Source organism: Podarcis gaigeae (genome assembly GCF_964106915.1).
Source record: "Podarcis gaigeae genome assembly, chromosome: 4".
Classification (NCBI taxonomy): Eukaryota; Metazoa; Chordata; class Lepidosauria; order Squamata; family Lacertidae; genus Podarcis; species Podarcis gaigeae.
This window is the reverse complement of record NC_139677.1, coordinates 4,185,312-4,211,716: the sequence shown is the minus strand read 5'-3', so window position 1 is coordinate 4,211,716 and position 26,405 is coordinate 4,185,312. Positions and strand designations below refer to the sequence as shown.

Genomic DNA, 26,405 nt, shown 5'->3' with positions numbered 1-26,405 from the left:
ATTAGGCAGGAAAAAGACCACCTTAGAGGCTGCTCCAGAGGGACAATGCCCTCCCACACCCCAAGATCTTTTACCACACCTGCCTTCGGGGAAGGATCCTGCTTAATATGTTAATAGTGTGAATGCAGTTTTATTAACAGTTTCGTTACTCTGCAAGCTGCCTTGGAAAGATTTACATCATGAAAAGCAGGTTATACATTATTGCAATAAATAATATAATCAGACCAAAACCACTATTCAAGAGATGTACAAGGAGTGTTTGCGAAGTTCTTTCTGAAGTGCCTCAGGAAGGAGACAGGTTTTCCCATAAAGTGAAGAGGCAAAAAGTAGAAAGCCTCAGCAGGGAAATCAGAGAGCTTTATTACATTTACAGTACCACACTGACACTGGATAGAAGGCTGGTACAGAAACAGCCCATCTCCAATGTGGAACTTTTGCCAGCCCATTTTTCTCTGACGCCTCAGAATGCTAACAAAATGCTTAATTTTCTGGGTTTAAATCAGGGATGGAGAATCCCCTCGTGAGCAACCTGACAGCAGTTCAGGGCCAGAGGCAAACATGGATAGAGCAATGGATGCTCTACTTTCCTCTGTACCCTCCCACATTCTGCCCCATAGACACCATGCATCTCTCCATCCAGGCCAGCAAGAGGCATCAGCACAAGGACACATTCCAGGAGAGTGTGGAGCAGGACTGGTGAAGGCTGTGGTCTGAGGGGGGTGGTCTGGGGGAACCCTAGAGGCCAGGTATGGCCCCCAAGCCTAAGATTCCCCACCCCCAACTTAAATGCTGACCTTTCCATAAAAAACATTTTTAATGCACATTACAATGTGACTTAAATAAATGTGCTTTGTAACACAATCACAATGCCTTCATTTTCATATACCTAATAAATAACTTGAAGTTTAACTAATATACCTGAAGGAGCGTCACCCCCATCGTTCAGCCCAGACACTGAGGTCCTTCTCTGAGGGTCTTCTGCTGGTTCCCTCACTGGAGGAAGCGAAGTTACAGGGAACCAGGCAGAGGGCCTTCTCAGTAGGGGCATCCTCCCTGGGGAACACTCTCCCTTCAGATGTCAAGGAGATGAAGAATTACACAACTTTTAGAAGACATCTGAAAGCAGCCCTGTATCAGGAGGTTTTTAATGCTTGATATTTTTATTTTGTTTTTAGATATGCTGAAAGCTGCCCAGAGTGGCTGGGGGAAACCCAGCTATATGGATGGGGTATAAATAATAATAAAATTATTTATTATTATTATTATTATTCAGCTTAAGGTAGGGAAAAGCATGTTACCTCACCCTTTGCAACTCCCACTTTTCTATAAGATGGTCCACTTCACCGCCAAGAATCACTGTGTTGCTGTCATCCAGAAGGAGGATGCCATTTTTCACTTCCACAATTCCCAGCAGTTTAATTTTCGTTCCAGGAGGAGTGTTCAGACTAAACACAAGAACAAGAGGAACTCCGCAAGTATTGACGAAAGTATTATTTCAGTATTTTGTTGTGAATCACCATTACACTGAATCAGTTCTAAGTTATTTATTATGTGATGCATATTAAAGAATTTGGTAGTGTGAAACTACAGTGCATTCTGTTTTAATGCTAAATATCTATGTGACTTATTAAGGTATCACTAGAAAGGACTCACTGCACTTGAAGTTATCTGCATTTGAAGATGTAGTCATGAGAAAACACATGGCCCAGCACTATCACCTTATGCAGGAAGCATAGTAAGAATCCATCTCCATATTGCTTCTGGAAGCACTCACAGAAAACGTGTTTTACTGTACGTTTTTTTCCAAGTGCCTCCAATGTTCAGTGGCAAAATAGGTAAACAAAAAACACATTTTCAATGCTGCAGCATCTATAGAACATCAATCATTACAATGGTAGTTTTCAACTGTTCACTCATCTGTCAAACTGACAGAATATATTAAGAAAATCAGGTGTCAATCACTTCAGAAACTGAGCTCTGACTAGGGATACTTAGGTGAGAACAAACCCTGTTCCTAGAAATGGAACAGCGCACAAAGGAGATATGAGATTCAGATATCTGAATATGGGGCATCTCATGACTGAGACACCTTTACAAGCAGCACGTGAGAATTCACAGCCTTGTTACTGGGACCTTGAGGATCCAAGGCATGCAGCCCTCCCCATGAAGCAAAGGGCTTCAGACATTGGCCAAGCAGCACAGAAAGGAGATAGAGACCCATCACATATCTGTAATCCACCAACAGCATCAAGACATCTCTAGTACAAAGTGTCATGAGAAATTCCAAATCCTTGTCAAGCATTACTGAAAGAAAAAAGATGTTCATTCTACTTTCACCATCTTCATTATAATGTTGGCTCCATACAGACCCTCTTGCATTCTGTGCTGGCCACAGATGAAGGAAGGAGCCCAACTGTGGAGTTTGGTCTTCCATATTCCTAGTCTAGCATCTTATCAGATGGGCTGGTGGTCTAGATCAGGGATGGGCAAAATCTGGCCCTCCAGATGTTAGGGACTACAATTCCCATCATCCCTGACCACTGGTCCTGTTAGCTAGGGATGATGGGAATCGTAGTCCCAAACATCTGGAGGGCTGGAGTTTGCCTATGCCTGGTCTAGATATTGCTCAGTCCTGCCCTTTGCCAACAGCTCTATTAAGACAGCTGAGGTGATGCGAATTACTTCCAGATCTCCATGAATACTACAATCATAGTTTATTAACTAACATAATATGTGACAACTTCCATCCTTAAGAAAAAGAGTGCTGAAGTAAAGTCAGCAGGCTCCTTCTGCAGAGCTGCCATTTTGTTCTAGTTCAAAAACTGCCAATGGTAGAAGGATGGTCAGAGCATGTTGCAGTAATACATTGTTTGTTTCCAGGCTCAGTTTAAAGTGTTCTATTAATCCTCAAAATGTGTAAGCAGTCTAGAACCAGGTTACCTTAAGGACTGCCCAAGATCAGCATCTGAGAATCTAAACTCCAGCCAGTCATTAGCAAAATTTTGATCACTGCCACTGCAATCACAGAATTCTCCACTTGAAGAAACTAGAGAAGCCCCCCACCCCCTTTTTGGACAGATGCTGAAAACGTTTTAAAGATATTTTGTAGCCGATTTTTGCTTATGTAAAATCTTCTTTTTAAAAAAATGCTGAGCTATTTTAAGCTGTGCTTTTATTGTCACTCTATTTTGTTTTCTTTCTAGAAACTGCTTTGAAAAAAATATTTTGACAAGTACGGGTGCAAATAAACTTTATTCTTCACTTAGGCTTTATTTAAAGGACAACTTTTTCCAGAAAGAAACATGTTTCTTTTAAAGAACTAAGATGACAAAACCATCATTTCACATTTTCAGAAACAAAAACGTTGTCTTTGAAACTATTTAATTAAATAGCATACAATATATTCAAATATAAAATTGAAGGTTTGTCTGTAGGATCTTGCAAAGCTGGACCGATCTTTTGGTACTGGAGTACAGCTTCACACTTATTTTTGGATGCCTAACAGGCTTTCATCTACAGATAATGAGAAAACGGGCACATGAGCTCTGGGAAGAAATATGGGCAGTTAAAGTGAAGCCACAGTGGTTCTTGAATGGTTTATACTAAAGCAGATCTAAAGGATACATACAACTATGAAACCAAATACCTAATCCTGGCCACCATACTACCTCCAGTGCTGTCTTGCTGCAAGATTTAAGGCAACTGTGTAGATAATATAGGATAAAACAGGAGCATACCTCCTTGACCAACATGGAAAAGGACAGAATATCTAATACGGAGGCAGTGTTCCAGTTGTACTGTGGCCTCTAAAGCTGTGGGGAGAAGTTGTGTAAAGACAACAAGTCTTATGATTAATCACAAACTAGCACTAGGGGAAATGTATCTGGGTGCAACCTTGCACAGTCTTGCATATCCCTATGTAGTGCAGCTATGAATGTGCATGGGGGTGGCAGCTTTCTGTTGGAGAAGCTTCAGGAATGTTGAAGGGCAGTTTTAAATGGGTGCTGGCAGGGGTGCCAACTTGTATAAAATATGGGGGGGCAGGTAAGTCCCCCTCCCCGATGCGGTGCCTGCTCACTATTTGAATGGCAACGTACATCAACTTTGAGGGCCCCAGCACCCTCAAATATTTTATTTGGGGAAGTAGCCCCCTCAGCCCCTAGAAGCTGGCTCCTACCCACAGGGAGAAAGGCTTTTGTATAAAGTTAAAATATTCTTGATTTTGCTCACCAAGTAATTTCTTAGTGCGCAAACTGCTCTGCAATCTCTTTATGGTTTACCATACGTGTAAAGCCAACGAGCTTTGCACATGGCTTCTCATCAAGTCACTAATTCATATGTAGTCTAATCCAGTATACCTATTATGCAATTCATTAGCATTTTTAGTAATGAAATTCCACTCATTTTATGTACACAACTGATCAGCTGTCCAGATGGCCTTTCAGCTGTTATCACCCTATGTTAAACTCCAGCTGATTACTTGAATGGGTATCATATAGGCACACAATTGCCCAAAGAATCTGAAGGACAGCTTTAACTATAGCTGTGTATAATACGTAACACCCTAAAGTTTTCTATTCAATTCATTTCTTATAAATGTTTTACTTTTACAGTGTACTTCTGTGTTTTCAGCTATTGTAAACCAAGGACCACTATGAGAGATTAGAAGTGAATTTATTCTTGGAGGCATAAAGCACAAACAGAAAAAGATATGAAGGATTTCTTTGTATAGGATTATTATTTCTTCACTTCTGGAACAAACTTTTTCTCCTTCAAAAGATATTGTAAACTCATACATATTCTATATATTGAAATGCCTTTGAGAGTTCTAAAATGTAATGTGCTTTCAGTCAATATGAAGCAAAATAAGTATTGTTTACCTTATTTTGGACATATAATTATATTCTATTGCAGTGCAGCTTGTGTGTCCATCAGTCATCTGCAAACGCAGCATTCTTGGAGCAGCCTGAGATTCTTCATTTTCCTTTGGTGCAGCTATATTGCGTACTTTTTGGATTTGTAGAACACATGGACCTTCTAGCTGTGAAGACCAATGGCAAAATTATTTTAATTAGCTTTGTTCTATTTTGTGTAACTACTATAGGAAATGGTTCTGGTAGGTATTAGGTTACCTAAAAAAAATTTTTTTTTTTAAATTATACTTCATTATTATTGTTGCCAGAGCACTGCCATCATTTCTATGGACACTAGGGTTGGGCGATATCTGGTTTTCAACATTGCGATATATCAGCAGCTAAACACTGCAATATTTCAATATATCACGATATCTGAAATAAGGCTGGAGCTATGTAGAGGTGAACGTGGAAATGTCTTGACAACTGCTACCACTTATGAGTCTAATTCTAAAACTGATAATTTTTTTAATTACCTTTAACATATTGTTACAACTGCTATGTTATAGTGGTACTGTACCAATAATGTTTAAATCAGCACATTTTCTCTAAAAATAAAGCTGTGGAAGTAATCAGTAGCATATATCAAAAGTAAGGTGAGAGAATGTTTACTAAAATTTTAATTACATAACTAAACAAGCAAAACACCAATTCAGTGTCACACTTTTAGATATCCATTGAGTCTTATACATCCCACAAACCAGTTATCTGATTGATGGGTAATGTTCTTCTCTAAACTAGGCCAAACTAGAAAGAATGGATAAAATTTTACAGAACAAAAAATGATTAAATGAAAATTTTTGCAAGGAAAATTTGCATTTCAGCATTCTCTGGCAATGGAGATGCCATTTGTCTCTGAAGAACATATGCTGAGCACACTTTCAGAAGGCACACTTGTTCCTGGGACAGCCCAAAACTTCTTTGCATGCACCATCAATATTGGGAAGGATGCCTCAGGTGCCGTTCACCATATCAAAGGGCATTCATCAATGTCCACTGTTGGCATAGCCATATAGTTATTTTAGCTCTTTGGTCCTCCACTTGAAATAAACATTTTTTGCCAACCCCTTTTCAATGGAGCATGGTGAGTATTTGGCTCTGTATGAGCAGCAGAGTCCCATGCAAGTCTGTCATCTTCTTTATGGCATCCTGTCTGACAGCCTCAGGAGCCTCCAAGAAATGCAGCTGGAACCTTGGGTCACTCAGAGGCTAGACCTATAATGGTTGCCGTAGGCTCACTTTCTTTTCTAACTGTGCACCCAAACTTCACATTTAATATCAATGTATTAATTTGTTGTTAATAACAAATGTGTGAGAAACCAAAGGGGCCAGGAGAGAATTGGGAAGAGTTCTAGGGTAGGGTATGGGATTGGAAGAGAAAATGGCGGGGGGCATAATGAGGGGGAGAGACACGGATGCAGATGGGGGAAAGGTTCAAAAGGCAGAGCAGAGTGCTTTTTTTCTTTTACTCTGAAGCAACTTGCAAGCCAACAAGCATCTCGAGAGTGTATTTCCCTCCTGCTTGGACTGGTAAGCTGGAAGACTCACAGAGTTAACATGGGGCTGGCTGCATAGGCTGGGCTAATAAGAAACCTGTGGGCTGCTTCTGCCCCAAAAGAAAGGTGCACACAACAAACACAGGGGCTCCCCCCCTTTATTCTGAAGCAAGTTGAAAGTCAAGGGGGGGGGGTTCTATATACAGCTAACAAAGGGCTCCAGCACCAACAAGGGAGGGGAAAGACACACACACACACACACACACAGAGAGAGAGAGAGAGAGAGAGAGAGAGAGAGAGAGATGGAGCAAGGAAGCAAGCATTTTCGAAGGGAAAGAGTTAACAAAGAGAACGGGACAGAAAGCGAGCAGCAGCAGCAGCAGCATGACAAAGTAGTTCCCTGTAAGTGTTGTGCCACAGAGAGACTCAGTATCACTGGAGCAAGGAAGCAAGCAATTTGGAAGTGAAAAACGATCAGGAAGCAGAGGAGACTGTGCAGCGATTGCAGCGATTTTTGCTCAGCCTGTAACCAGTTTTTGTAGCTATTTGTAGTGATGACGGGGAGAGCTAACTGAAAAAGGCATGAATTTTTGCAGCAGACTATTGTAGCTATTCCAGGGACGCGGGTGGTGCTGTGGGTAAAACCTAGGTCGGTGGTTCGAATCCCCGCGGCGGGGTGAGCTCCCGTCGTTCGGTCCCAGCTCCTGCACCTAGCAGTTCTAAAGCACAATTAAGTGCAAGTAGATAAATAGGTACTGCTTTCTAGCGGGAAGGTAAACGGCGTTCCGTGTGCTGCTCTGGTGCCGGTTCGCCAGAGCAGCTTCGTCACGCTGGCCACGTGACCCGGAAGTGTCTGCGGACAGCGCTGGCTCCCGGCCTCTAGAGTGAGATGAGCGCACAACCCTAGAGTTGGTCAAGACTGGCCCGTACGGGCAGGGGTACCTTTACCTTTATTGTAGCTATTAGTAGGGATGGCAAGGGAGCCAGGTGGAGGAAGGGGGGGTGCGGTGGGTGCAGGCCGCCCTGTGTGTCACCATTGAGGGGGGTGACAAAATGCCGGGTGGCACTCACCGCAGGGCCTGAAGCACGCCCGAGCCACGCCTCTCTCCTGGGAGAGACATGGTGGCTTGGGCGTGCTCAGGCTCCGCACTGCTCCAACGGTCTGCCCGCTGCCTCCCCCCAGCTATAGGGCGGCTGAGTGGGAGGAGGCAGGCAGACTCCAGAGGCCTTGCAGTGCGTTGCCGCCCTTGCCCAGCACCATGTGCCTTAACGGCATCCTCCGCCACTGGGGAGAGCTAACCCATTCTCAACGAGGTGGCGATTTTTGCAGCAGCCTGCTGGCAGGGAACAGTTGACTGAGGCAGAGTTAGTACAGGAAGAAGCACTAGCTTCCCGGTTCTTCCAATATTGTGTTTTCTGAATACCATGCGCAAGATCTGCAATATATTAGGTCATTTTTTAAATAAAACAAAAACAAAAAGCGATTTCATGATTTGATTAAAATTTCAGTATCAGGAGACTATCTTTTTGCTTGTTTGGCCTCCCTCCCTCCCTTTGATTAAAAGGGAGATTGATGGGATGAGGGCTGGGGGGGGGGGGGAGAAGATTTAGCTGGCTGCCGTATGCTGAAATGGGAGGTTGGGTGCTATGTGAGAATGATGGGGAGGGTGTTTTTCAATAAGCAGTGCAAGCAAAAGTGTGTCTACTCACAAGCAAGCCCTACTGAATGCAATGGAGCTTACTCCCAGGAGAGTTGTTAAGTTGAAGACAGTGGGGCCTATGCATGCACAGATTCCACTGGCCGCTGTAGTGAAATGACACCAAAGCCAGAGATATACAGGACAAAATAGAGTTGACAAAAAACACCCACCCACTAGAAAACCTTCTGACAAAAAACACCCACCCACTAGAAAACCTTCAGAAACAATTGCCAAACAGTTGTGGCGGGAACTTCTGTGCTGCTAAATTCAACTATTAAGTACAGCAAGTGGGGTGGCTGAACTTTATTCTGGCTCCTAAGAAGCTATTCTCCTGGTTGCACAGGAGAGCTGGGGGACATTGGCCTTTCCTCAGGCTCATTCTAGGCTTGTGTACATAGCACTAAATCATTGTTTAGTTTAAAATGTGAAGCAGTCCAATATCTACAGGCTGTTTGTACAGAAGAATCTGCAAAATTATGTCTGTCCCAGTCCTAAAACCTCCTTGTTGAAATTACCAAATGATTCCTTGTCTAAGCACAATTTATCTCCCTCCTCTAACAAATGGGTCCATCTTGAGGCCATCTGACCCACAAAAGTGCAGCTCATACTTTGGCACCCTGTTTTTTCAGCTTCTCACCTGATGGTTACACCCATTAAACATATACATTTAATTACAGTGGTACCTCGGGTTACATACGCTTCAGGTTGCAGACTCGCTAACCCAGAAATAGTGCTTCAGGTTAAGAACTTTGCTTCAGGATGAGAACAGAAATCGGGCTCCGGCAGTGCGGAGGCCCCATTAGCTAAAGTGGTGCTTCAGGTTAAGAACAGTTTCAGGTTAAGAACAGACCTCCAGAATGAATTACCGTATTTTTCGCTCTATAACACGCACCTGACCATAACACGCACATCGTTTTTAGAGGAGGAAAACAAGGGAAAAAACATTCTGAATGAAACAGTGGATGTATCATTTTTGTGCTTCATGCTGTGGCCACAGACATGTGATCTGATGGTGAATTTGGGCTGACCCAATGCAAAAATCCTGAGAATCCCTGTGCATCCATGGTTTGTAACCACATTTTTGCACCATTGCAGCCCCAGGCAACAGTGGGTGCGTGATTTTGGGGGGGCAGGCTGTAGCCATGGACATGCTATGTGATCTGATGGTGAATTTGGGGTGACCCAATGCCAAAATCCTGAGAATTCCTGTGGATCCATGCTTTTTAACCACATTTTTGCACCATTGCAGCCCCAGGCAACAGTGGGTGCGTGATTTTTTTGGTGCAGGCTGTAGCCATGGACATGCTATGTGATCTGATGGTGAATTTGGGGTGACCCAATGCAAAGATCCTGAGGATCCATGCTTTGTAACCACATTTTAAGTGGGGAGCGAAGGAAAAACAAAGAAGGGACATTAGAGGGGTGTGCAGAGAAGCAGCTGGCTAAGAATGCAGGAGAGGGATTTAACGGGAGGGAGGAAAGAAAGGCAAAAGTTTCCCCCCACCCAAGCCAGCCATCTCTCTCTCTCTCTCTCTCTCTCCCTCCCTCTCCCTCCCTCCCTCTCTCTCTCTCCCTCCCCCCCCTCTCTCCCTCCCCCTCCCCCCTCCCCCTCTCCCTTCCCCCCTCTCTCTCCCTCTCCCCCAGCAGCACCGGAGCTTGCCTGGAGGGGAGGGGTTTTCCCTGCTCTTTGTTCCGTTTCAGCAAACACAGCAACGAAACAGAGGAGGGTGGGCAGTAAGACCCTGAGGCAGAATGCAGGAAAGCAGCCGCTTCCTTTTTTCAGGTTTCGCTTCTCCGTGCAGCGTGCAGCGCCGAGATTTGATTTTTGCATGATTTTTCGGCTCCAGGGACCACACATTCGCTCTATAACACGCACAGACATTTCCCCTTCCTTTTTAGAAGAAAAAATCTGCGTGTTATAGAAGGAAAAATACGGTAAGTACTTAACTCGAGGTACCACTGTACAGAGCTAAGGCTTCTGAAAAAATTCGCTTAAACACCCAGCACTAAAAAGACAAGAGAAGATCTAGTCTCACCGTCAGCATAACAATATATTAAAAAGATCCCTAATTTTGATTTGTACAACCAAACAGATATTAAAGATATTTGCAGAGAAGACCAAGACTGCTAACCTAAATTGATTTCAGCACTTAAACCTAATATTCCAACAATAATTTGGAAAAAATGCTAACTGCGCATAGTTTGGATTAGCTCTAAATTTGTTCAAACCCTTCATACACTGGGAAGTATCAGATTTCCTGTTTAAATACAATAATCATGATATTAAACACCATTTAACTCTACTCACGATAAGGCACGCTGTTACATTATCTGTCACATATGCTGAAGTTCAACATTTTTCTTCAAATTTAATCTAACACAGCCATCTTGTGGCTGAAGCTTGTATATCATGATTCTAAGTTCCATGAAACTGTACTGTTACACCCTAGTTATCGTTGTTCCGACGAGGGTGGGGATGTGTTTGGGGCTGTTTCCCCCACCTGCCCGTCATATGTGACGTCAGGTGTGGGGCGGGTAGAGAAGTGGCTGGATTGGACAACTCAATCACAGCAGGAATAGCGAGTGAGCTCACCTTGCTGGTTTAGCTGTGCCACCAAGTTCCCTAGATCACTAGATAAAGGAACTAGATCACACAGCTGATCCATGCAGCATGCAGCACTGTCATCCTGGTGCCCAGGGCTTGCACAGTGCTCTCCAAGTGCCTAAAAGCTAGCTCTGTTCCCGAGCACCTGACAATCAGCTGGCTCCCAGGCACCTGAGAAAACCTTGCAAGAGACTTTGACAACCCACCTGTTAATCACCTGACACCAGTAGCCCCTGCAGGGATTATGCCCAGTAAATGGAGAAGGGAGAAGAAGAGAGACGAGTTCAGCTGGAAAAGCTGCAGGAATACAAGTACTGTATGAACACAAGCACTGCAAAAGCCAGCAATTTTACCTTTTCCACCTTTCCGCCATTGATGTCACTTGGAAGGAACTTCTTCCCAATAGCTCTTAAATCTGTCTGAAGTCAAAATAGAAATTAAGTTTGAGTACTGTTTTCCAAAATAGATACCAGAAAGAAAGAAACAATTCATAAGAAGTAATTTATAGTAAGAAGTAATAACAGTATTTCACAGTCACGCATACTGGTAAATATACATACCCATGAACAAAGTAAATATTATCAAGCTCATGATTCTCATACACAGCTCTTAAACAAAATAATCTTTTATGCAACTTAATGCAAATCTTTAAAAAGGAATAATCCCTACTTAAGAAGAGTAAAATAATGTTATAAAAAACTTGTTGCCTTTTTACAGAAATTACAGTTCAGACCTCTAGCAGCTATGTATGCTTGGTTCCCTCCATATTTCCTAATGGTTTCTAAGATCCAGCTGTTTTAGTCTACATTTACTTGAAGCAGGTTTTGTATGTCATATCCTTTAGCTAGCTGTTACTGATATTTTTATTTAATTTTTTAGTTAATTGTTTTAGTTTTTTTAGTTAATTGTTTTATACACACACATACACCCTATTTCATTGTTTTATGTTTTTATTGTGAAAAGCACATTGAGATGTTCACTTTTAAAAGGAAGTACACAGTATTTTTAAAAAATGAATATTACTACCCAAGACACTGCAATACTCAGATTACATTTTCTTCCTATAAACAAGCAGATGCACAATAGAATTAAATGATTTATGCTTCAAATTTTTGTTTTAACTTTGAACTAAACATTTATAGTATTGTTCCAATAGCTGACCCAACGCCAGAGACACCGCTCGTTTTTAAAAATAGAAATCATTAAATCTCTGTGGTTTAAATGTTGGTTCTTTACCTGCACGCCCTTTACAATTAGGATTTACATAACCTTCATTAGTTATTTACATAACTATATTTTGTTCAGCCACTGTATTAAGCAAGTTTCTAGTATGTATGGCTGCAAAAACTCCTGTGGGATCATGTAGGTGATATTATTGAATGAAATCTAAAGCATCCTGAAAGGAAGCAGAAATGACAAAGGAGTTGTGTACATGAGTGCTAGACTATTTTCCTGCTGACTGCAGCTCCTTATGCTATCCCTCTAGAACAGATTTGCAAGATGTATGTGATGCAGCAGCAAAATATGGGTGAGGAAACCCAAAGGGAATATAATGAACACTATAAAAGACTAAATATATATATAAAAAATTGTCCAGTAGCACCTTAGAGACCAACTAAGTTTGTTCTTGGTATAAGCTTTCATGTGCATGCACACTTCTTCAGATACTATAAAAGACTATAATTCTAAGGAGAGAAAGAGAGAAGGCATGACAGGGTCTTTAGTCTTCCATTCTGTTTCCTTAAATGTCTGCTCATAGATTCTGACTATCTGCTGGTTAATGATAACATATGCTTAGTCTATTACCTGAATATTCAACAGAAACAATACAGTACACTAGCACAATGTTTGTTGGTATAAAAATTTTTGCTGTGCTGAAGAGGTAATTTTAAATAAAGAAAAAACCAGAAAAACTATTGCTTGCCTAGTATAGAAGCATGAACAGAAGGCCACAGTTAAATTTTCAGAGAACACATAAAGTTAGTAATTGATGTACTATAGAGAATTATTCTTAAGAAATACGAAGAGAATTGTATGAAGCACTAACAAAACTTAGAAAAAAGTGCTTATATAACATGGATGCAGTCAACACCGATAGTTCTACCTTGTTCCCTTTGGGAAGAAGCAGGAGAAATAGTGATTTTAAAGGATGAACCATATCACTATTGTTTTCTATTTAACAATATTATGGCAGAAGAAACTGCCTTCAGTTAAATCCCCAGGTAATAGACTAAAGGATGCCTATACTTCTATAACAGAAATAGTATTTCTAACTTAATTTATCCAACATACTTAAGACCAAAACATAAAAATAAGGTAGAATATATACATAAAACGGCTTCAATCAACTTCTATTACAGATGGAAACCTGTTCTTTAAACCCAGCAAGTAAAAACAAAATTGCAAAACTGTATTTCCATAACTCAGAATGGAAATTAAATCTAGCAATTGTTATTGTGATGGGTCTATTTTATTCCCTTTAAGACAACAACTCAAGTCACCCACCCTAAATAATTACTAGGCAAAACTTAATTTGTATAATACTATTCTTATCTATTTTGGGGTTTTCTAGTACCGTATTTTTTGCTCTATAAGACTCACTTTTACCCTCCTAAAAAGTAAGGGGAACTGTGTGTGCATCTTATGGAGCAAATGCAGGCTGCGCAGCTATCCCAGAAGCCAGAACAGCAAGAGGGATTGATGCTTTCACTGTGCAGCAATCCCTCTTGCTGTTCTGGCTTCTGAGATTCAGAGTATTATTTTTTCTTGTTTTCCTCCTCCAAAAACTAGGTGCATCTTGTGGTCTGGTGCGCCTTATAGAGCGAAAAATACGGTAATTATTTTACAATAATAGCACCTTTAAGAGCTATGGTATTTCATTTTGTATTATATCAGCCAACCCATAAGCTAATGATTACAATAAGTGACAATTAACAAGACAATTATGAAAGTTCACATATGCTACCTACATTAAGTGCAATCAGAATAATGTCGTTTATGTTGACTTTGTCAGATGAATTTGTGCAGGCTTCAATTCCTTCATCTGACAGGTACCTATTAAAAGAAATGAAAAATGTTGATTTAGTATACGGATATCTCAAATGAAAACATCCCAAATCCTTAATCTATCCATGAAAACATTTTTAATGCATTTTAAGTTGTACAGCAAGTTACAATTTCACTGAAGCAATTCTGGGATGTTAAACTGTTGCACAGTAATACCAGATGATGAGGAGAACAAAGGAGCAGAACTCTTGTCCTCCTAGTTTGCTTGTGAGCTTTTATGGAATGACTAGTTGGTCACCGATAGAAGCCTTGGGTGAGAGCCAATGTAGCAATGTGACCTCTCTCCCTCCCATGAGCCCCACAAGTGACCTCCAAAGATCTGCTCTGGAGGCTTATGGGACTCTATGAAACAGAGTTTAATGGCCTGGGGAGGTGCTGAATGAGGGAGTCAAGGAACCAAGTCCTGTTGCACAAGCACATAGGTAAAGCAAAGGTAAAGGGACCTCTGACCATTAGGTCCAGTTGTGGCTGACTCTGGGGTTGCGGCGGTCATCTCGCTTTATTGGCCAAGGGAGCCGGCGTTTGTCCGCAGACAGCTTCCAGGTCATGTGGCCAGCATGACTAAGCTGCTTCTGGCGAACCAGAGCAGCGCACGGAAATGCCGTTTACCTTCCTGCCGGAGTGGTACCTATTTATCTACTAACACTTTGATGTGCTATTGAACTGCTGGGTTGGCAGGAGCAGGGACCGAGCAACGGGAGCTCACCCCATCATGGGGATTCGAACCGCCGACCTTCTGATCGGCAAGTCCTAGGCTCTGTGGTTTAACCCACAGCGCCACGCACATAGACACATAGGCATAGACAAGGACATAGACCTCACTAAATGTTGCTCATTACGCTGGACATTGTCCTGAAATAACAGTCATTCTTATTTTCTAAGTAATTCAACCAAGCATTGTAGCAGCTGAAGCTAATTCCTTTGCTTTCAAAACAGCTTAGTTGTAAGTAACTTTGACCTGATTGTTCCAAGATATTCAAGAGCAACACCCTCAATTAATATGAACTTGATTATGTTTTGTAATGCAAGGTTGATGCTTTTACCTTTTTTGCCAGTTATCAAAATATTATTTACTGAAGGTGTTCCTCAGCAAATTCTGATGCCTCAACAATACCCTTACCGTTCCATATACAATATTCCCAAATACTTATTTTCAACCCCCCACCCCATTTTCCTGTTTTGAAGGGGAAACAATATGGTGGATCACCATTACGATAATGGTAAAGACCAAACAGCCATGCATAAAATTCTACTGATGTAGCAGGGGTTTTCAGTTCAGCCTCTTGAACTTCCGGAAAAGACACTCCTTAAAAATCAGTCAAAACAAAAAAAATTCCTTCCAGTAGCACCTTAAAGACCAACTAAGTCAGTTCTTGGTATGAGCTTTCGTGTGCATGCACACTTCTTCAGATAGAAGAAGTATCTGAAGAAGTGTGCACGCACACGAAAGCTCATACCAAGAACTGACTTAGTTGGTCTTTAAGGTGCTACTGGAAGGAATTTTTTTTGTTTGGCTATGGCAGACCAACACGGCTACCTATCTGTAACTTAAAAATCAGGAGACCCTCCACGTCTTACTCACTGTAGATGTACTGAAATTAATGGTCCTAACTTTTGGATACCACCCATTACTTGTCCATGCAAACATGAACCTATCGGGTTCACAAACACCATTGTTTGTTTTTAAACCACGCCTTTATTGAAAAAGAAACATTTTCATGCAACTTAGTCAGAAATAATAAAAATTAAAAATAAAGCTGAAGCCTGATAGGAAATTTGTTTTCTACATTCACACATTACACTAAATGACGGGTGAGGAAATGGATCCAGCCAACCCTCCAAGAGCCGCACATCAGGTGACTTGGCTCAAGGGAAGAATTAGAAGTGCCCTCTGGATTATTTTTAATTTTTACAGTCTCAGCTTGCACCAAGTCACAGATGCAAATATTCCTGCTGAAAACAGGGAAGGGATTCAATCCCAAATGCATGCTGTGCTTTGGGTGGGGATCAATTTAACTCAGAAACTCTGGAGCAGAGCCAATCCCAGCAGGGCTTATGACTACAGTGGTACCTCGGGTTAAGTGGTTAAGTACTTAATTCGTTCCGGGGGTCTGTTCTTAACCTGAAACTGTTCTTAACCTGAAGCACCACTTTAGCTAATGGGGCCTCCCGCTGCCGCCACGCCGCTGGAGCACAATTGCTGTTCTCATCCTGAAGCAAAGTTCTCATCCTGAAGCAAAGTGCTTAACCCGAGGTACTATTTTTGGCTTAGTGGAGTCTGTAACCTGAAGCGTATGTAACCTGAGGTACCACTGTACTATAGTGCTAAATTTAAAAGGTGCTGAATTCAAGTTCTGCTTGCAGAAGATCATTCAGGAGAGCTCTCTAAGAGTAACACTACATCCAAACCAGTAGCTGTAAAAAGAACTGCATTTCCCCCAAAGCTATCTTCACCACTCTATTGAATTCCCTGCCACACACACACCCTTTTAACCATTAAGTAGGTTCAGAAGACAATCAAAACATGGCTTGTTATTTTGAAGTTTGGTATACACACATGCAATAACTTCCTTCTATACGTCAAGCTATCAGTTATATAGCCACTAGACATTTAACAGCTATACAAAGGAGTAAAAAACTTGATTTTGCTGCCTGCCACTGCCGAAGCAAGGGGTTGCTAAGTATCTGGCAGGCTTTAGCACATGGAAGTTGAGCAGTGTTTGGCTTAGTTGGTCACAACTTGAGCAGGCTTACCAGCTTTAGATCAGAGTTAAGTACATCCTCTACCTACAAAAATATTTATTTATTATATTTATAAAGTTAAACAACTTTAGTGCAGGGAAGTGCACTAAAAACAAAGAATGAAAATAAATATTAAAAATATGATACAAAACAATGAAAGGAGTATGAAGATTTATTTCTGGCAGATACACAATAAGGATGAATCATAATTTTGAGAACCTCAGATTAAACAACTTGTCTGTTTAATCTGAGGTTCTAACTCTTTTAATGTGGAAAAAAAGTATTTATCTGATGCTGAAAAAACTATAAAGATGGTGCCAGGTAAGCCTCTTGCCTGAATCTACTTCATAAATTGCTGTCACCAAGATAGCCCTCCTTAGATGTCACCTATCTCACTTCATCTGCTGGGGAACTTAGAGCAGGACCTTCAATAAAGATTTTAAGGAGATACACACACGCGGTGAAAAAAGTATTACAAAGCCTTGGCTTTTCTGAAGCAAAGCTCTGATTTGGACCCAAGTTGAAGCAAAGCAACATAAGCTGAACCATCCTGCTTTCTAAAGCAAAATTCCAAACCAATGTAATCTTTGTTGTTTTAAAAAACACACACCTCAAAGCAGTGTGCACCAATGAAAGAAAATAAAGTATAATAATAATAATAATAATAATAATAATAATACTTGCAACAATAATTCGTAATGCTACTCAAAAGTATTTTTGTTAATGTTTTGAAGTAGGAACTGGACCAACACTAAAATATGGAATGATGTAATTGAGGATGTCACTGAAATACTGTAATATACTGTTTAGTAAATAATAATAACATAGAATATGCTGTGCTTACATCTTACTTTCAACCTGGAAGCAAATTATACTTAAACAAAGCAAACAGAATTTTCTTGTCTAGGAAACATCACAATGTACAACTATGGAATCACCACTTGGTGGAACTATTGCTGCATGTCAAGTCCTTGTTCCTTAAAAAATAAACGAGTGTTTTAAAATTGGGGGAGAATGTCCAAGTATAAATAAATAGTTTTAAATTTAACACTAGTATTATGGAGTTGCATGTTTGAGCAGAAGAGTGCAGCTAGAATATGTATTTTCGATTCCATTTCAGAAAGTCTATAATTTATGCAGAGCAAAAGCATGCAGGCCAACTCAACAATAAGCTTCACTGAATTCTGTGGGACTTACTCCCAAGAACAGGCACCTACAATTACAGCCTAATTGTCTTTTAACACATTATCCACAAAACACTCAAACCTACTTGACACAATAATTTCCTATACACTCACCAGCATTAACTAGAGCCAGGGGCAGGCAACCTGAGGCCCATGGGCCAGAAGAGGTCCACGGAGGCCGTTTAACCGGCCCAAGAGCCACCCCCAAACTGAGCTGCGCTAAACTGGCGCAGCATGGCACAGGGACTCTCTTCCGCAGCTCCAGAAATTGTTTCTGCGCATGCCCAGACACCGGAAATCACGTCTGCGCATGCCCAGACACCGGAAATCACGTCTGCACATGCCCAGACACTGGAAATCGCTTCTGCGCAGGCACGATTTTTGGTGTCTGGCCATGCACAGAAGCTATTTCTGGCATCGCGCTGCGCCGGCCCGGCCCACGGAGGATCTCTGTGGGAGTGATCCGGCCCATGCCTGGTAAGCCTTGCCAATCCCTGAACTAGACTATTGTGTGCGGCAAGAACAGCACATAAATGCATGTTCTATGAGACTTCCATCAGGTCAAAAAGGAATAGGGGAACCAGGGAATACTTGGGTGTTAGAATAATGCATTTGCATAAAACAAAAATATAAAATATAGCACATTTTACTTTTGTGGCTTAACATCTTTCAAAGGCAGCTTACAAAATCATAAGAACACAATGAATACACCAACCACTGGTTGCACTGCTGTTGTGCTCCCAGTACGTTTCCGAGCACAATTCAAAGTGTTGGTGCTGACCTTTAAAGCCCTAAACAGCCTCGGTCCAGTATATCTGAAGGAGCGTCTCCTCCCCCATCGTTCTGCACTGAGGTCCAGCTCCGAGGGCCTTCTGGCGGTTCCCTCACTGTGAGAGGCCAAGTTATAGTGAACCAGGCAGAGGGCCTTTTCGGTAGTGGCGCCCGCCCTGTGGAACGCCCTCCCATCAGATGTCAAAGCGATAAACATCTACCTGACATTCAGAAGACATCTGAAGGCAGCCCTGTTCAGGGAAGTTTTTAATATGTGACATTTTAGTGTATCTTTCATCTTTGTTGGAAGCCGCCCAGAGTGGCTGGGGAAACCCAGCCAGATGGGCGGGGTACAAATAATAAATTATTATTATTATGCAAAGCACTGCCTGCTCAGAGACACAACAGCCCCTCTCGAAAGGAGTTCTGTTGGCCTTTGAAGAAGTTTCTGACAAAGATATTCGCTTGATCTCACAACCAAAATCTCCTGTACTTGATATATTGTTTTAATGGTATTGTCTTATTGCTCATTTTATTTATAGGTGTTTATATATTAATGTTTTCGTAACCTGGTTTTCTATATTTTGTAAACCACTTAGAAACCTAGTTTGGCATTAAGCAGTATATAAATTAAAACAGGAAAGTTGCTAAAATTGACCTTTTAGAGCACAATTACAGCAAGGAACATTGTTCTATGTACGTTGTGGTTTATGCAAGAGATGCACTGGATGCTCAGAACCTTTGTGTACAGTGGTACCTCGGGTTACATACACTTCAGTCTACATACGCTTCAGGTTACAGACTCCGCTAACCCAAAAATAGTACCTCAGGTTAAGAACTTTACTTCAGGATGAGAACAGAAATTGTGCTCTGGCAGTGCGGCGGCAGCAGGAGGCCCCATTAGCTAAAGTGGTGCTTCAGGTTAAGAACAGTTTCAGGTTAAGAACGGACCTCCAGAACGAATTAAGTTCTTAACCCGAGGTACCACTGTACTTTGAGTTGACTGTGTGCCCTTCTTTCTCTCCCCACCCCCCAGTTATGCATATCAGATTTCAAAACTATTATTTGAAACTATGCAGTGAGTTGGCTGCGGGAGCGGGTGCATGTGAATAAGCAATTAATATAGACTAACGTAATGAGAGACAGCTCTTCTCACTTAAGGTCTTAAATGTGTTAGTCCTTCCTTAAACAGAAAGACAGAATCTCTCATTTATCTCAAAGCCTACATAATTTTATTCCGGATCCTGAATCAGAAGCATAACTAAATTTAGTTTGCTGCTACAAAAAAAAAGAATCTTGTTGAAATCACATGATTACACTCCAGTAAGTAGCAATCAAGAAAATTGTGCCAAAGGTTCAAAAGAGATATGGTTACTTGCATTTATGCCCAGAGTAGTATCATTTAAGCCATGTTTTTTCTAATAATTATTTTATTAAAGCGTTTCCTGTAGATGTTAAATAGAATAGGGCATTGGTTATCAACCAGTGTTCCATGGCACCCTGGGATGCCTTGAATGCTGGTCAGGTGTGCTGTGGGCAACACTGGCTTCCATCTCTCTTTCCTTCCTTCCTTCCCTCCCTCCTCTGATGCCCTATTGCATCTCTGCCTCCCAAAGGCTTGCATGGCTGTTTGTTGCAGCAGCCCTGGCTCTGGGGCTGGCCAGGGGGTGCTGGTTGCCAGGAGCTGAGGCAGCCTCGGAGGAAGCAAGCAAGTGGATGAGGGAGCCCAGCCAGTCTGCCAGCCCTCGCTGTTGGGAATGGACAGACAAGTGGACAGGCAGGCAGGTGGACAGGCGCAGTGCTGGCCTTTCTTGTACTTGCTGTGTGCAAGGCCTGCCTGAGAGCTGAGTGTCCAGCACTGAAGAGGAGCCTTTCCGCCATGCAGGCCCAGCTGCGCCAGCTGCTGCCACTCAAGGTGAGTAAGGTGATGGCCTCACATTCTCTTTCAGCCAGTCTCTGTTGGGCTGCTAAGGCTGGGGACATCCTCTTCTGAGGCCCCTGTAGGGTAGTATGAGGCATCTCTTTGGGGCGGGTGGCTCAGAGACCAGGGGTGGTGGCAGCGGCTGCCTGGAGGACTCCCAAAAAGAGGGGAGAGGAGGCTGGGGGAACACTCCACAAGGGAGGGTGTTTGAAAAAGGGTGAGGAGCTACAGGCAAGGGTTGACATAACTGGGCTCCTGAGCCCCACAGGGGTGCCGCACAAAGATTGCAGTCGGTCAAGGGAGCCATGGGCTCAAAAAGAGTGAAAACCACTGGATTATGTGTTGCATGAAGAATGACTTTCTTGAATCTTCCAATGTTCAGCTTCATTGAATGTCCAAAAGTACTAACGTTATGAGAGAAAAAATTCTCCAGCCACTTTCTCCATGCCAGACATAATTTTATAAACTTCTATCATGATACCTCTTATTTCCCCTTTCTCTAAACTAAAGGTTCTGAACACTGCAACCTTTCCTCATAGAGGAGTCGCTCCATCCCCATGATTATTTTGGTTGCCCTTTTCTGAACCGGTTATACAATATTCTTTTTTTTTGAGGGGAGGTGACCACAACTGTACGCAGTATTCCAAATGAAGCCGCACCATAGGTGTGTATAATGGGGTTAGGAAATGGGTGGTTTTATTTTCAATTCCTTTCTTTAAAATCCCCAGCATGAGATTTGCCTTTTTCACAGCTACAACACACTGAGTATACACACTGGTATTTACCTAATTTTAAGACATGCTAAGGAACAATTGGTTGTTATTATGTCTTCATATGTAAAACCACAGAATTCAAAGAGGCTGCACTTTCTTTTTCCCATGACTGTAAACAATCTCAGCAAGCAATAAGCAAATAATAATAATAATTTATTTATACCCCATCCATCTGGCTGGGTTTCCCCAGCCACTCTGGGCGGCTTCCAACAAAAGATTAAAAATACATTAAAACATCATAAATAAAATAAAATTCCTTCCGGTAGCTCCTTAGAGACCAACTAAGTTAGTTATTGGTATGAGCTTTCGTGTGCAAGCACCCTTCTTCAGATACACTGAAACAGAAGTCATCAGAACCTTATATATAGTGAGAGGGTGGGAAGGGGTATTACTCAGAAGGGTGGTGGGAATGGATGATTGGCTAATAGATGTGGTAAACCTGTTGACGACTGTTAATGACTGCAATTGGTCCTACAGGAAAAAGCAAGGGGTGAGATGGCTAAAAATAGCTTTATCATGTATAATGAGATAAGAATCCAATGTCTCTATTCAGACCAGGTCTCTCCATGGTTTTAAGTTTGGTAATAAGGTGCAATTCAGCAACTTCTCTTTCCTGTCTATTTCTGAAATTCTTTTGTAATAAGACAGCTACTTTGAGATCTTGTATAGAATGTCCTGGGAGACTGAAGTGTTCTCCTACTGGTTTCTCTGTCTTGTGATTCCTGATATCAGATTTATGTCCATTTATCCTTTGGCGTAGGGTTTGGCCTGTTTGTACAATATAGAGTGCTGAAGGGGCACTGTTGGCATTTGATGGTATACACAATGTTAGAAGATGAGCAACTGAATAGTCCTGAGATGGTATGTTTGATGTTGTTGGGGCCAGTAATGGTGTTGTCCGGGTGTATGTGGCAGCAAAGTTGGCATCTGGGTTTATTGCAGGCTCTGGTACCAGTGTCCATGTTAAGTCTGGTTGTTGTATTATTGTGGGTTAGGAGTTGTTTAAGATTGGGTGGCTGTCTGTAGGCAATGAAAGGTCTTCCTCCCAGAGCTTGTGAAAGAGAAGTGTCATTGTCTAGGAGAGGTTGTAGATCTCTGATGATGCGTTGTACTGTTTTAACATGGGAGCTGTATGTGATTACTAGTGGTGTTCTGTTATTTTCTTTTTTGGGGTCTGTCTTGCAGCAAATTTTCTCTGGGTATCAGTCTGGCTCTGTTAATGTGTCGTTTAACTTCATCGGGTGAATATTTTAGTTCTTTTTTTATTGGGGTTTTCACACACAAACAACAAGAAAATAAAGCAATCTTTTACAATCAACATTTTAAGTCATCATATTTACACTGCGCGTCCTCACACTGCGTGTCCTTTTTAGTTCTAAAAAGGTTGGCTGTAGGTATCTTAGGTGAGAGAATCCAGGCAAATTGTACTGAATTCCAGTGTTCACATACACCAGTGTAATTCTATGTATCCAAAAACAAGTTGGCATATACATCTGTTAAATATGACCATACACTGCTCTAGCACTGTGAAAGCTTTTCAGGCACCCATACATTAACAAGTTTTAGAAGCTGTCAGCATGCAACCACCCACGCCCCAGGAAATGGCTGCGACTAGCCAGCTAAACCAGGTGAGGGTAGTCGAAGGGTCTCTAACCCTCTGTGACTTAGGGATTTCCCCTGCATGTGAAGACAGGCTCCTGCAGATTGAGCCAATGTGACCAATAGTGGATCCAACGGTCAAGAAGGCAGTTGCTGCATGTGCTGTAGAGAGAAATGAGAGGCAGATGGGGCTCATCTACCTCAGAAGGTAGCCCACCCAGAAGAAAGAAAAATCTTATCTTAAACGTTCTACTGTCTTGTGGGTTATCTTTGGGAGAAGAAAAGGCTAAGGAGTAAAAACTACACAAATCCAGAGTGGAATCCCCAAGACAGTTGGATGGCACCTTGTATGCTTGTTTCTGGCAACTCTTGCAGCTGGTGCCAAACATATTGCTGTGCTTTCCTTTGGACTGCATCAGTGAAGCCAAGAGATGGATCTTGTCATCTGGACAGTCCAGGACCTCCACACACACTGCCCAGGCTTGCGTGACAGGAAGGTGACTTTGGTGTTGCTAACACAGCAGTTTGAGTTCACCCCTGGAGGAACACTCTATTCTCTCTGAAGATGGGCACCAACACACACACACACACACACACACACACACACACAGCATTAAAAAAAGTACTGAATTAGTAACATAATGCATGAATGTACATAATGCAAGTAAATATCAATTGTAACGTAACTTTTTTCAGATAACTATAACCCTCTTTTCAAGTTTTCATGGTCTATCCATATGTTCTATCAAAACATGGTGGGCACCTAGACTGTACTTGTTGGCCCCTCATCTCTGTATGTTTAATAAAAAGTCAGAATAGGCTTTCCTCATTTTGAGTATGTGATCAAGAACACTGGTCTGCACAGGGACTTCAAATTACCTGAGTATAGCTATACTGTATGCACTAACCTATCTTCACCTTCTGCCTAACACATAGAACATGAGGACAGGGCTAATGGGTGGAAGTCTGCTCTCTCTGCACCTGCTGACCAAAAGTGTTAATAGGAAAAGTAAACAGTATTTATTCAAAATATATAGAGTTCCTAATGCCAGTTAGCTCAGTTGGTTAGAGAGTGGTGCTGATAATGCCAAGGTTATGGGTTCGATCCTCATACGGGCCACCTGAGATTCCTGCATTTCTGGGGGCTGGACTAGATTATCCTTCAGGTGCCTTCCATCTAGGATGCTAATGCGCAGCTCAATGCTAGAGTTAGTGGGTGGGAGCCAGATTGTTGTGAATGGAAGGGCTCCTTCCACTCCTGGAAGGCACTGAGGTCCAGCAAAAGCTTCCCACTGGTGGAAGAGGGAAAGGGAGGCTTTTAAAAATGACTCCTTCATCCCCCATGCAGCCACTCATGTCAGATGTTATCTCAAACCTCCAAACCTTGAAGCGGTGAATACCTGGTGAAGTCTGCCTCTCAATCCTCTTCACCCAATGCTAGCTGAACTTCATTGAACATGATTTTGGATGCAACTCAGTTCAAAAGTGTATATCAGCCCCTGATTCTCTATCAAAAGTCAACCAATGTAAGGGGTCTTCTCCAATAAAAAATAAATTTGCAAACAAAGCTTTAAATGCTTAAGTCATATTATTTTACACATTTGGCTACTGGGGGAAAATTGGTATAGTTATACAATACATAAAATTAACAGGGAATATGTTTTGTGCATCAATACAAGTTAAATAAACACGTTACTGGCCACATGCCTGCCAGGTACATCATGCTTTCACTGCAGCTTACAAAATTATTTTAGAGTATATATCTAATGAAGAAGTACTGAAGGTAAACTTAAAAGCAATACAAAGAATTTCTAAATTTTCACTCTAGTATGATCACTTTTTCTTTGTCTATTCTACTTGTCCCTGAACTCCTGGCAGGCTGGAAGTGAGTGGGTGAAGAGCTTGCCTATCACCTCCCTCACTCCAAATAATTAGCAACATTGCTTCATATCAGTGACCAAATATGTTTTCATACTGTTGTGAACTTGTCAACCAAAGCTGTCAACCTCATGGTTAGGCCCAAGTACTACTTTAAAATATTAGCTTTGCTAGAATACTTTAGTATTCAGCATTTTACATTATTCAGCTTTCTCTACCAAAGCTGCTAAAGTAGAAAATGGTTTGTTTCAACAGTACATATACTGCAAGCAATGTAATTATTAGTTATAAATATAGCACTGAACAACAACAAATGAAATATACCTTGCAAGGTTCTTCAAGTGTACTTTCATTAATCTCTTAACTGTCAAGCTAACCTCAGCACATATCTGATGAAAAGTAAAGGGCGAGGACAGATTTCCACAGAAAGGACTAAAAAAAACGCAAGCACAAATGCAAAAACCTTTAAATTGTGCCACCTTGATTTCCAATTGCACAGCAGCTAGTTTAATCATTTCTGGCCTAATCTTCACAAGCTGACAACATATCTTTAGGTGAAAGAGTGTACTGCGTGAGGAGTAACAGAAACCTAGGTTCAAAAGCTGGGACAGCAGTTAAAAGACTGACATGATAGAAATGCCTCAAACTTCAACTTCAAACTTTGACTCATCAGGTGAACTTAAGCAAATCTCTTTTCTTAGTCACTCCTATAGTATAGGAGATTGCACTACTGATCTGCCATACACAGTTGTAGGTATGCTAAAATAAAGTATAGGAAATTCAATATAGGAGGCGACAAACGGCTGATAAGAATATTTTTGGACGGTGAGCTGACGACAAGGCAACCCTAAGCCAAGTTCTGCAAACTTCCGAAAAGCAGCCCAGGTGCAAAGCGGTGCGGCCCTTGCACCCCCCCCCTCGCCAACCCCGCCGGGCATGCAGGGCGCGATATTCCCACCCTCCTCGGGGAAGTTTCCTTCGCGACCAGCCGGTCTCTCGGCCTTTCCCCGGCACCCGGGCGCCTTCAAGGGATCACTGAGTGACTAAACACACGGCGGTGATAAAGAGGGACCCGCTCGGGAGGCCTGCGGGGAAAGGCTGCGGCCCAGGAGGCGAGGCGTCAGGCAGGCGAGCCGCCAAGAGGGGCGAGAAGCTGCTGGGGGGCTGCCCTCCTCCCCCCCCCCCGCCGCCCCACTCACCAGCCGGCCTCCGGGAGCGCCGAGGCGCCTCTGTCGGCCATGGCTCCTCTTCCTCCTCCTCCTCCTCCTCTCCGCCCCCCGCGGAGAAAGGGCCACGGGGGAGGCCTCGGCCCCGCCCGCCTCAGGCCCCGCCGCGCAGGCGCAGAGGCACCCGAGGGGAAGCGCACGAAGCCGGGGGAGGGAAAAGGAAGAACTGCAGGCCCCCTCCCCCCTCCGCCCGCCCCTCCCGGAGCGCCGCTTCGCCGACTCTCACGCTGCCGGAAGTCGGAGAGTCTCCGGAGCCCCCAGCTCCGCGCTTCCGCTTCCGCAGCTGCTTCCGCTTCCGGGTCGGAGGCGGGCCTTTCCGGCGAGCGGGCCGGGTCTTCCCCGAGCGCGCCCTTCGCGACCGAGGCTGTGGTGTCGGGGAGGCGCTTGGGGGGCGGACGGAGCCAGGGAAAGGGCTCGGCCTCCGAAAGGGGCCCCACCGGACACTCAATTAGCCTTTGGCTGAAGGGGGGGCGTGTTATTGTTTATTTTGTTTTCATGCTGGTTTTATACTGTAAACTGCCCGTGATCCTC

At 42.6% G+C, this 26,405-nt stretch overlaps 1 protein-coding gene across 4 annotated transcripts in view; it reads right to left on the bottom strand.

Moving 5' to 3' along the window:
• Nucleotides 1-26,176, bottom strand: part of TDRD3 (tudor domain containing 3) — a 67,795-nt gene extending 41,619 nt beyond the window's left edge. The window contains exons 1-6 of one of the 4 annotated variants that reach the window (XM_083737800.1): nucleotides 25,848-26,093; nucleotides 24,973-25,080; nucleotides 13,684-13,768; nucleotides 11,068-11,133; nucleotides 4,881-5,041; nucleotides 1,304-1,445 (exon numbers count right to left, since the gene is read on the bottom strand). In XM_083737800.1, the coding sequence (XP_083593926.1) occupies nucleotides 1,304-1,445; nucleotides 4,881-5,041; nucleotides 11,068-11,133; nucleotides 13,684-13,768; nucleotides 24,973-25,080; nucleotides 25,848-25,888 (603 nt within the window). In that variant the 5' untranslated portion in view covers nucleotides 25,889-26,093. Of the gene's footprint in view, nucleotides 1-1,303; nucleotides 1,446-4,880; nucleotides 5,042-11,067; nucleotides 11,134-13,683; nucleotides 13,769-24,972; nucleotides 25,081-25,847 lie in introns of all 4 variants that reach the window. The other 3 variants (XM_083737803.1, XM_083737801.1, XM_083737802.1) reach the window with 3 other exon arrangements.
• Nucleotides 26,177-26,405: the final 229 nt, after the last annotated feature.